Source organism: Athene cunicularia (genome assembly GCF_003259725.1).
Source record: "Athene cunicularia isolate RWA chromosome 3 unlocalized genomic scaffold, athCun1 chr3_part1, whole genome shotgun sequence".
Taxonomy (NCBI): Eukaryota; Metazoa; Chordata; class Aves; order Strigiformes; family Strigidae; genus Athene; species Athene cunicularia.
In genome coordinates, this window is record NW_020799097.1 from 4,138,402 (window position 1) to 4,151,153 (window position 12,752).

The window sequence follows — 12,752 nt, forward strand, 5'->3', positions numbered from 1 at the left end:
CCCCCCCCCCATTAATATGACCTGCTAAAAAACCTCTTCAGTTGTATTACTTCCACCTTGTCCCCAGTAGTTCCACCAGGTCCCCAGTCAGCTAGTTTCAAGGCCTTGTTATTTTTTTTTTTTATTAGAAAGATTTTTTTCTAATTTCTAACATAATCTTCCCAGTTAAAATATTAATACCTCTTTTTGTTCTCTCTGCATTGAATATGGGAAACCAACCTTCCTTCCTTCCTAATCATTTTCATGAAGCTTCTATAAACTATTTATGCCCTTTAACATACTAATTGAAATGTCTGCAGTCTTTCTGGGATATTTGAACCTGGGATATTTTAAATATTTTTGTTTAAATGATGTACCTGGGGACAAAAAAAAAAACCCTTTTCAATAAAATAGTTTTACAGAAAAGCTTTACACAGTCTAAAAATATTATATTTTCTCAGGTAAAGCTGAAAACTTAGTAAAATCTTGTTATTGAGTCAAAATGTTTGATTTGTTAATGAAAAAAAAAAAAAAAAAAAAAAAAGGAAAGCAATTTCAGGGCAAATTCTGAGCTCTGTTCTGTCCTCTCCTTCACCTATGTCTTATAAAAATAATTATCATTTATAAGCTTAATTCTAACCTGAACACTTTCAAAATCTGCAGGTATTTGGCATTTTCCTTCTGTCCCACTTCTAATGGAAAATCATTTGGTCTCTTTGTGAGTTTGTTCCCAGGACCAAAGAACTGTTCTCATTGGGAAGAAGTTATAATAATAATAATAATAGTAAAGTGGATTTCCCTGCAAATTTTATTTCGAGGCAGTTCATTTTTATCCCCTAACTTTATTTTTGCAGAAGAAAAGCCTGATTTGTCTTTGCAGTGACTGCAGGCCAAAGAGGGAAAAGAGAAGCTGAGAACCTCCCTGTCCATAACAAAACCTGGCAGCGACGGTCTTAATAGAGTTCATGTTTATTTGACTAATTCTTTCACCACTTGTCAGAGAACATACTTTTGTTTGCCGTAACAAACCGAGCTCTTTTCTCCAGTGAGTAGCACAAGCACTTGCGTGGAGCACACATTACCGCTAACCGTTATGATGTTTGCTGTCAAACTCATTTATTTATGCAACCGCTGTGGAAAAGCCTGGGGCCCATAAGCAACCCTGAAAGATTTCAGAGCCCTGGTGTGGGGTCATGAAAGGGAAAGTGAGGGGGAGGGCAAAGCCTCCACTGGTTATGAGAAAGGAACTGACACAGGAAATGGTCACATATGGCACAGATTTATTGTGTCCGGGACTTCCCATTCAAAACTCATTATATCCACAGCTCAGAGCAACGCATGGCACGGCCACATTCATTTTTAGGTCTGGCATCCGATGAAATTGCTGTTTTGCTTTTGGGTGGTGGTAGAAGTTTTATCATTCCTTGGCCAGAGAGACGGTTACTAGACCCGCATCGACAAAGGTGCTACTGTTTGCTGCCCCTTGCCTTCATGTTGAGCCTCTGCTATCAGTTTGACTAAAGCTTCAGTAAATGGGGGAGAGGGGTCAGGGAGAAAGAAAAGTCCTTCTGGGCTTTAAATACACCTAAAGGAAACCAGGATTATCTTGAGGGAAAACATAATGGGAAAAGCTTTAGCAGTGAGATGAGAAACAAATTGATACTTGCAGAACAGCTGCTTTTTTTTTTTTTTTTTTTTTTTTTCCCCCCGAATGTGAAATAATTTGGACCAAAAGATGTTTCTCTTTGCATTTTTCTCTTTTAACCCTCTTGCATAGGAGGCAGGATCCCTCTCACCACTCTTTGAACAGTGGTTAATGACTTCAGCAGGTTTGTGGGAATAGTTTCTATTATCTGCTTCATGAGAGCATCTAAAATCTCTACCCAGGAGCCTATTTTGCTAGCTGCTGTACAAAAAAGCCATCATTTCCACCCCTTAGCTGTGTACTGGTAGCCCTCAGGAAGGCCATGAAGACCCAAATTATCTTTCCCATGCTGTCCCATGAGGGTTCACTCTGTCCTGTTCACCCCTGTCCCATGCCACAGCTCTGACTGCATTGCAGTAGGGTTTAAGGCAATGGCTCCTGCATTCTCCTTCATTCAGGGTGACAATTTAAGGGTGCTTAGTTTACCGTGGTTTTGAGGACTTTCTGGAAATGCACAGAATCATGACAACTGCACTGCTTAATCCTTTTTGTCCACACACAGTATAATGCCAGGTAATGCTGCTTTTGTCACCATACTGGATTTATTTCCTAAATAAACATTATGGGGAACTTTGTGTGGTCAGGATGGCTAAAATGACTTAGGTTCCCTAATCAATAATGATAACACAGACAGAAATCCTCCTTAATTGTGTCTTTCTGTTTAATAAAATGATGGACAAGTTGCTGACAATAGCAGGTATGGGCCTGATGTCTAACTTTAGAGTGTCAAGCATCATGAGAGTATGGACCTTTGAGCTTCCCAGTCACTCTTGCTACATCAGCAGAACAGCTCCAAGCCCAGTTTGGTCCCAGGCAACCCAGCAGCGTCCAGAACAATTCCTGGGCACTTGCCAGAAATCAGCTCAAGTCAGGAGCTATTTCAAAAGAACAATTTGGAGGTTGCCACCAGCTTTTGGAGGGTCAGTGACTTTAATACTAGGGAGTGTCATACCAGCTGGCCCTGGGAGCAAGGAACTTGCCTTGGCACTGGTTATTTTTTTATTTTTGATGCGTGTAATGCCATAGCAGCTCAGTTCCAGCCTGGTCTTCTGGGGACAGACAGACAAGGTATTTCCAGGTGTGGTCACATTGCAGGGGCAGCAGGGCCGCTGAGAAATTCTGTGGCACTATGACACAAGGCCTGGGCTGGGCAACCTCACTAAAGGACACTGCAGATTTACCAACTCGCCTCCTTTGGGATGGCTCAAGATATATTCTCCTGGCTAGGTTCTTCTCCTTCCTAACTTTTTGCAGTTTTGTGAGACAGGTTTGATATTTTCTCTCAAATGCAAAGACCAAAGATGATCTCTCTCTGACTCAAGAGGTTCCTGACCTGTAAATCACTGAAAGCTGGAGGAGCGCTCTAGGTGAATATTGCTATGTATGTGCTTTGTTCCAAAACTCTGTCTAGATGACTCTTTTCGATCACTATTGGAGAACATCCTGGCCTCATTGGGCTTCTGGTTAAGACTTTATTTGTGCACGTATGCTTTAAGGTCAGGAATGAGTTATTACAATAGTCTCTCGGAACTGGAAAACTGCAAATTTTTTTGTTCATAACTTGGAAAGATACACTCTCATCTGTAACACGTGCCTTACCTCTTAGGCATGGGGGACATCTGAAGGATTTGAGCTAGCATAAAAATATACAACCGTATGAAAGATGCAAATAATGCTTGATTTCACGGTGAATAAACAGTTGCAACATGCATGGCTATATCAATACATGGAAACAATGAATGCAAGAGCAAATATTTCATGTACTATATACCTGTTTTTCTAGGGATTTGTATGTGAAAGGGAAGGGTCAATGCAGATCCTGTGATACATGATAAGAGTGAGCTGATACTACAGACTGCAGTGGAAGCACTGAAAACTGTCTTCCCTCTGCTTGGACACCTACTTTTACAAAACTTGTAGGAACATCGTATCCTTGAGTCCACAAATATGACTGAAATTGGCCAGGGGGGTTCAAAGCTTTTTATGGAGGAACGATAAACAGGGAGCATAAAAACCCACACAGTGTGATGTTATGAGACTCATTTCCTTCTAAAATAATTTTCTTTAAAAGAAAGAATTAAGAGCCTAAAGCAACCACTTTGGTTTTGTTTACATGGTCCCCGCTATGAGTGTATATTTGCCTGGATCTCACACACATACATACACAAAAACACAAACAAGCACACATGCCATCACGCATTCCTCTGTGTGTGTGTGTGTGTTCTCAACACACACCTTGCCAGAAACCCGCCACAAATAAGTTACTTGACATTGTGTATCTGGGTGCTTACCCACCATGGGGACACAGCTAAACTCAACTGAGTGATATCCCTAATTTAGAGTCACTGAGATTTCTGAAAATGCTGGGGGATGCCTTGTCTCAGCATCTGCTGAAGGTGATGGGCTTGTTTTCACTTACCTACATAAAGATTTAGAAGAGCAGTGTCTGCAGAGCCATCACTTTCAAAGGATGAGTGCATGGGCACGAGGACTCTGTGTGAGGGATTAGACAGGAGAATCGGGGTCAAAATTATTTATGGGGAACATCTGAACTCAAGAAATGCAGAAAACCTTTTGTATAGAAAAAAATTACTGACCTCAGAATAATTTACCTTTGCGAGATTTCTAAGGTCCTATTGCTGGGCCCTTTTTTTTCCATTTTTTTTTTTTTTTTTTCACATTTGAATGTCAGCAGGTCAAAAAGAACAGTTAATGCTGATGAATATTTCCCCCTCAGCAAAGATATGTGCCGGCCAGCCCAAGGCCAATGAATTGCAATTTCTAAACAGTGTCCCATTTATCTCTCCCTTCCCCCTTCCTCCCCTACTCATTTTTGTATTTTTGTAACTATAATTGTAGTTAAATTAGAAATAACTGACGGGCAAATCCAGTCAGATGGAAAGAAAATTGTGGGAGATTTATTTTATTTTGATGAAAAAATGACATTGCCTTTTGTTTTTGTCAAAAAAAAAAAAAAAAAAAAAAAAAAAAAAAGACTATATTGTTCCTTGTACCATGAATTGTGAAATCTATCACGAAATGGGTAAAAATTATTGAAGGAAATGGTGGTGTTAACCTGAAGGGGAAAATCATTAATGCTGATGTATTTCATTCAATTTTAAATGTAGAATTTATTTTATTTTATTTTATTTATTTGGCACTGGGGAACTAAGAAAAAAGCAGGAGACCTGCAAAGGCTTCTATGTGCCTTTAAGTCAAAACATCTATTTTAAAAATACTCTTCCCTTCTTCCCTCCTGCTCCATTTTTCTAAATAAAGGATATGAGATGTTGCTGTTGTTGGTGTTTTTTTTTCCTAAGCAAAGAGGACCCCCTCGGCGCATTTTTCTTTTCAAATGTGAAATGAGGTGGAAAATCCTCATTTCACGACAGGAAGGACAAATATTGACACAAAGTTAATATTTGTCAGGAGCCCTAGAAGCAACCTGAGTGCTAAAATCTCATATAGATATATATGTTTGTGTGTCTATGTGTGTGTGTGTGTGCATGTATATAATTAAATAATAAACTTGACTTGATGATAGGGCAATCCTCAGAAAGCAAAGTCTGCTCTCTGGGGCTGAGGAAGTAGATGAACACACACACTCTCTCCATGTATTATTTCTCTTTCTTGCACGGAGCAGGACACACACACACACACACGTGGCCGTGCGCGCACACACGTGCACTCTTCCTCTGCCCGGGTGCTCACAGCTCCTGGTGGGACGTTCAGCCTCACCTGTGCACACGTCGCTACAGATATGAACATCTTCTCCATCTTTCCCACCATCCTAAGGGTCTCCAGTTGACTCACACATGCCAGCTTTCTCTTTCTCTTTTGTTCCCACCCTTTTATTTATTTTTTTTTTTTTCACACACGTGTGTGTGCAAATGCACGTGCACATACAAGTAACTTATTTAATCTAATTTCACCCATTGTCGGGGGATGCTCCTGGAATTTATCACTGTTATTGTTCATCGTCAATGTAAATAGCACATGTCAGCTCAATATTCAGTGGTCACTCAGTATTTATTAAGTCCTGTCCACCCTGGCCTTTTTTAGAGGAAAGCCCCGGGGCAGATTAGCTGCTGGCCCTGACACGCCACGTCACTTATCTATTCCCATTGATTATGAGAGTCAGCTGTGGCCAGGACTCACTTTTTCCTTCTCCTCTCAGACCCCTCTTACAAGCACCCCTGCTTGGATTTTCATGAGGAAATAATCAGATTAGGGCTTCAGCGGCGAGTTCATATGGAGTTCTCTTTCTCCAATGTGCTACTAACTGAATAAACGTGTTTTGTGGTAAATTGTAAATGACATTATGATTACTAAGGCCAGCATGGGTTTCATTTAAAAGTGATCGAAATTGCAGACTGCAGAAATTGTGACTGGCAGATAAAGCCATTTGGAAGGAGACAAGCAACGATGTGTGTGCGTGTGTGTGTGTGTGTGTGTGTGTGCAGGAAACCAAGCAAGCCCCATGTTGCAAGGCAGGCAGGGCAAAGGAAAGTCCTGGGAAATCACAAAATATCAGCAAATCCCATTTGTAGACAAGAGAAATGTCACCGGGGGGAGATGGGGGGTTTCCGGGAGAGCAGACGATGAGATCTGTCAGCCTTTGCGGGCTGGCTGCCTGCTGCAGGGTGCATCCTCCCAGCGCCCCAGGACAATACCAAATGTCTCAGAGAGCAGCATTTCCACTTCTGCTTCTGAATGGAGTTGCCTCTCTCTCTCTCCCTTTCCCCCCTACGCATGCTGATAGCAAAATACTTACACTGGGAAAAAAAAAAAAAAGCAAGAAAAAGGGAAATAAATCGGTAAACTGGTGTCTAAAAATAGGGGGTTTTGCAAAGATCCTGTCTCACTTGGATGTCATCCCTGAACAGAGCTTGACGTTTATGTAATTTCATCGCTTTCCTCAGTGATGTGCAGAGCAAGAGCTTGTTCTGGGAAATGCTCACAGACCACAGTCTGCACATAAGGAATCCCCTTGAAATAAACAGGAGGTCAATGTCCACAGGATCCAGGCATCAAGGTGTAACTATAAGCGGAGTCCAGAATGATTTCTCATAGTTTGTTTCTTTTTCAGGAATCTGTTATTTTCTTCTAACAATGAGTTTCACATAAAGTTCCCTTGATGAAGGGAATGCCCTTTTATTCATCCACAAGTCTGTGACTCTCTGGGATTTTGCTATCTCTTTCTTTTTATCATTAGCACCAGACGCTGCTGATCAGCATGTACGTCCCCAAAGCCACTGAATGTGGAGCACAGAGTTAGTTTAGACATTGGCCATGCTTTGCTGAACACGTTCGTGAGCACATCTAACTAGGGAAGAAGCAGGCTTGGGGAGGGAAGGAGTATTATAGCTGGCTGCAGCAGCAAATTCCTCCTTTGATTTTTATTTTGAAGAGAAGAAGGAAAAACAAAAACACATATCTTTTCCTAAGATGCTTCAGGCAGAAATGTTTATGGTTTTGGTGCCCGTATCTGAACTCATTTACTTTTATTCTCTCTTTATAATCAGTGATGATCTCATCATTATAGCCTGAGGCAAGATTTCTCTCATCTTAAAGCAGAGACCTATATTTGGTCAGATGGAGCATACCCTAACTCAGAAGACTCTGTGGTTTACATCTCTTCTGTATAGAGCCTTCCGTGAAAGCATCCTCTTGACTTCTCTCCACTTGGGACACGTGAGATGGGATTTGGTGGCAAATTCTGACAAACATGGAAGCATCTTAGCTCCTGTTATATTCAGGGAAAGAATACCTAAAGTGGCTTTTGCATTCTCATGGATCATGTGTTATGTATGTTGGAGAGACCCAAAGAAGCCCAGGTGACATTACATACCTGTGTTTAAGTGACAGGATCCTACCTCTTGTCATAAAGTTAGAGGATAATAAAGGGTGATCCAGTTGACAAAACAGAGGTATTTTAGGGTGAACTTAAATTGCTTTCTAAACTGCTTTGTCTATATTCATGGCTGTGGAATTGAGAGTGTTTCACTTCCCATGAATGTGCGTCTAGGTGTAATTTCAGGTGTTGTGGGGTGTTCCAGCAGGCCCCCAGCTGCCAGCCTTGAAGGGGATAGGTCTTCTGTAGACCCTGTGCCACATGTCTCAGGTACCTCAGAGTACCACATGTGATACTAAATGCCCTCCCGTGGGAAAATGATTTAAACTCCAGATCTCCACTGACTGCAGTGGGAGCTTGAGCGCTTGGAGAACATGTAAGGGTCTCCCCTATTTGTAGGTGTCTGAACATTGTGCTTTCTTCTCACTCTAAAACTCAGTGAGGCAGTTCACCGCTGGAGTAGATTAATGAAGTTCTGGACCTTTAGTATTTTTGTTCAAGATAAAATCATGAGTAGGATGAGATGGCTTTGTGTAAATTTCCTTTCCAAAGATTTGCAGTCATGCCCTGATCTGAGACCTCGCTACAGGCTTAGAACCAGGAGAATGTAGAAGACACAAGGACATAGGGACACAGTGCTGAGTCAGACCAAAGGTTCATCTAGTGTAACTTCTCTTTCAACAATGGACATAGTTTGACATCTAGAAAGACAAGGTAGGTGTGTGTGATGCTTCTCTGTCATTCATTAGCAGTCTTCAATCACTTTCAGCTCAAGGACATCTTGAGGTAGATGTGGTTTCTACCTATTTAATATTCCTTAGTGTCCAGCCTTCCCTTAAAACTATATAAAATTTCAGCAACAACAAAAGTGACTTTGAGCACTGAATGGAAAAATAAACAGCTACACCACAAAATGTTGAGATGATGTTTGAAACAACCTTTTTTTTTTTTTTTTTTTTTTTTTCCCCCCTCATCTCCCTTTACTCTCTTCCAGGAATTTACAGAGATGACAGCAAGTGCATCTTCCAGCCTGGGGTACAAGGCTACTTCTGCAAGAAATCAGATCACGCGCTTGTCATCCTAGAAAACTTGGACCCCAGTATGACCAACCAGAGACTGTTTCCAGTGGTAGCAATGACTGGCAGCTTTATGGATACCTTCAGTGATGCGACTTCACATACTTTATGTTATCCTGCAGAGGATTGTTCTACTTTCTTTTCTGTGTTGCCATCCAGCAAACTCACTACGGTTTGCTTCCCAGACCTAGCTCCTCTGACATTCAGACTCTACCTCCTCAGTGGCCAAAATGCAACCAGACTGCCTCTAGCTATATTCTACAATGAACCACTCAGCCTTCGTGTTTTCATTCAAGGGAAATATGTCTCTCCAACCACATCTTCTTTTTCTCTGAATGAAGGGGCCGGAGCCAATTACTTTAGCTTTGAAGAAAATCTTCTCTATGTTCTCCTCCATGAAAAGGAACCTGTAGAAATAGTTGCTGGTGTTTCCCTTCTTGTGGCTTTCGCTATAACTGAGGCTGTTGGGGAAGAGGGTGAAGCAAGTATAATACATCGATTAGCTGATTTCTTGAAGGTTGGTCATGACCAAGTCAGAGTAGTCCATCATGTGCTGGGTGGTGAAAGCATGTTGAAGTTAATCTCGTCCAATGCTGGTAAAAGGAAATACCACTGCCCTAACATGGCATTTTGCACAGCCCTTCATAGTGGATATGGCTCACAGAAAGTGAGGAGAGGACCAGTGAGCACCCGAGCTCTGCAGCCATCTGATGCAGCTGGTCCATCAAGAGTGCTCATTATTGAACTTGGTGATCCACCAGGCCATCCAAGAAACGAGCTGGCAAGTGACAACTTAAAGAGTTTGGCCAGAACCATTATCAACACTCATCAGACTGGAGACCTCCAGAGAGGCCTTGGCTTGCCAGTTGACACCTTAATGGTGACTCAGTCTGCCTTACTGTTCCCAGCAGAAGCTAACAGCAGGTAAGTGTCAGATTCAGTATCAGCAAATATTGATTTAAGTGTAATGAGGCAACTTAGCTGCTTGATCTGCTCATTCAGATGGGGAGTAAGTTCTGAAATATAACTAACCCTGCTGAAATATGTTCTAAAGTATTCCATGCCAGAGTTATGCCCAAGTATAGCTGAACTCCTGAGTGTGAATTTCCATGTTATTCTTTTGGTGCTCATGAATCTCCAGTGCAGAGATCTTCCTGATGCTTTAAATCTGGAACAGAGTTCCTGGAAGTCTGCCTTGAAACTATAAGTTATTGGGTAAAGTCAATGTTTCTAAAGAAGTTCAGACTATAATCACTCTTAAATTTTAAACAATTAAATCTGTGAATGTTTATAAATTGGTGTCACACCGGAGATGCATTTTTAAAGATGGGTTGTTGCCTTAACTAACATGTAGATCTAAACCTTGATTCGTATACTTTTAGAATTTAAGGCCAGAAAACACTATTTAATTATACTTCGGTCTGTCTCCTGCATGACACAGGCCACTGCTGTTGGCTTTGATACCTCAGCACCGACCTTTCTTTTTGGCTAAGATTCTAGAAAACCATCTGGTCTTGAAGGTACAAGAGCGGGACACAACCAACACTACCTGAACGTGTGCCTATATGTCGGATGCTGCCCCTGTTTTTGCTGTCACAAGTACTTTCTCATTTTCTCTTGTCAGCCTCTCTCTCCACCTTCCCATCAGAGTTTCTTGTTCTTTCCTTCACTGTTACATCAGCGAGTTTCTGGGCATTGACTCTTCCTCCTCCTCCAGATACCTCCAGAGTAATCAAATCATTTAGCTCTCTGCTTCTTAATAAGTTGAAAGGTTTCAGTTCTGGTGACTGTTTCTGCCCTTCTCTGTCTCAGTTTGCTGAATCCTGTTTGAGGTGTGTATGTCTTAAAGCCCATTGGTTTTCCTTCATGGTGGATTCCCCAGCACCGGACACTTTAAAGATTCAGCTGGACAGAGGAATAGGCCGTCTTGTCTAGACCATGTTTTTGCCAGGAAAAGTTGGACCAGATGGTCCTTGAGGTCTCGTCCAACCTGTGATTCTATGATATCAGTGCCATATGCAAAAGTGATATGAAATCCCATTTTCTACTGCCAGAATTCAATGACCCCATTAGTCCATTTTTCCACAGAAATAGGACAGCTCATGCTCACCTGTTTTCTCCCTGTATTCTTTAATTCCTTTTCAGTTCTAGCTTTCCAGAACCCGATTCACTCAGTTTGTTTTCACAGATCCTAAACACCACATGATCTAGGCTCCCATGTTTGACTATTCCTTCCATAATCTACCAGCCCACCAATCCTTCCATGCATTTTATCACAGTGGTTTTATATTTGTTTCTCGATTCACATACAGCATCAGGCCTGCAGCTGATTTTGACAGAACACCACAGGACACTCCTTTACTTTAGAATCATTTCCCAATGGGAGCTGCCTTCTGAGCTCAGTCGGTTATATAGTTCTTGGCCAGTTTTGTACATACTATTTTTTTATTGATTTTCTGTACCAAGTCTCACTTTTTGAAGGTCATTGTTCTTCCTCTCCTCCACAGCAATAAACAACCCTTTCTGTTCCTCCTTCCTCTGCCCCTGTCTTGCTCTTTTCAGCCTCTTGCAGCCACGATTTGCATGGCCCAGGTGGCAGCCCTTATCTGCAGAGAAGGCTGTGAGGAACAAGGCTGGGAAGGGAGCAGACAGCAGTATATTTCAGCCTCAGATCCAGAATCTGTATTAAAAGCATATGGGAAATATGAAAAAGGTAATAACCCATCTGTTTTTAATGCGGGACCTGGGATTTGATGTTTGGCAACCTTACGGTGTACTCTCTTGATATTGCATAATGTTGTTATTTTTTTATGTTGTGCACTACTGAGCCTTACCCAAGTATAAGCATATTCCATCTATACAAGAAAGAAATTGGATTTGTCTAAGACTTACTTTCTCTAATTAATACCATATCGTCTAACATTTACCGCTGACCCCTATACCATCGTAATGTCTGTTGGCTGCTAGTCATACAAACTACTATTCACATGCTTGACTTTTCACTAGGCATTGTGTGGCTCTCAGTAGTGATGCACTGAGAGTAAGGACACTGGTCTGTGGCTGTAGGAGTCTTGTGGTTTGTTGTTTGGTTTTGGTTTGTTGGACTTGTTTAGGTTTTGATTTGATTTTTTTTTTGTTTGGTTGTTTGTTGTTTTGTTGTTGTTTTTTTTTAAACTGGTGTTATATTAAGCACAGTGTGAAGATATTATTTGCAATATCAAAACTTAAACATGGCCAAACGGAAGATATACTATATTTTTATCAGCAGAACTAACATCACTATTGTCAGTGGAGATATTAGTGTTATGATGCAGGATACTACAAAATGGGACAGAAAAATAATGTTGTAGGAAGTTTTACAGGGTGTGATAGGAAACGTTATCCTGTCTTTATGCCATTCCAAGACATGCCGTAACCTGTAGAGTGTGATGGGTACAAGGGCCCTCGTCCAGTGTGTTTGTTATTGATGATCAGAACAAGAGAATCAACAATATCTACACTGTGTGAAAGGATCAAGACATAAGGTTGTTAGAGGAAGTTCACCAGAACTCTGTTAAATGCCTATAGGTTCCTGAATGCATTAGTGTTACATCACAGAGGCAGGAAAGAAATCACCTAAAGGAGAGGACCGTCCTCTTCTGTGTGCCAGGGAAGAAACCTTGTGGCTGCCTTTTTTTTTTCAGGCATAAATGACATCTCCACACTGGGGACTGCTGGGGTTTGCCTTCCCATCTGTGCATACTCTGTGAAAGGAAGGATCAGGAGAGGTCTGCTTTATCATAGAGACAAGAGCAGTGTTAACTTAAAGTTCAGTAGTGGAAGACCTGGGATGTTTATTGAAGAGAATACTAACATCACCAGATCACAGGACCAGCTCAGAGCTCATCCACCCTGAGCTGCTTGGGCTCCTCTGCAGTGTTATTTATTGCTCCCCATCAGTCATAGCTTTTCTGGAATTACTCATGGCTGACATTTCTGATGCAATAAGGCCACAGATAACTTGTGAAATGAAATCAGGGTTTTCCTGTTGGGACATGTAGTATCCCCACTGTCTATCTGTCTCTCTTTAGGAAGTACATGCTAGCACAGGCAAGGATAATGGGGCTGGGATTACAAGTCAGGCTAAGTATTCCAGTGT

At 41.5% G+C, this 12,752-nt stretch overlaps 1 protein-coding gene across 1 annotated transcript in view; it reads left to right on the forward strand.

Annotated features, from left to right (window-relative positions):
* The window catches only part of PKHD1 (PKHD1, fibrocystin/polyductin), a 265,500-nt gene that overhangs the window by 226,529 nt on the left and 26,219 nt on the right, over window positions 1–12,752 (forward strand). The window contains exon 58 of the mRNA XM_026846419.1: window positions 8,533–9,538. Coding sequence (XP_026702220.1) covers window positions 8,533–9,538 — 1,006 coding nt within the window. The remainder of the gene's footprint in view (window positions 1–8,532; window positions 9,539–12,752) is intronic.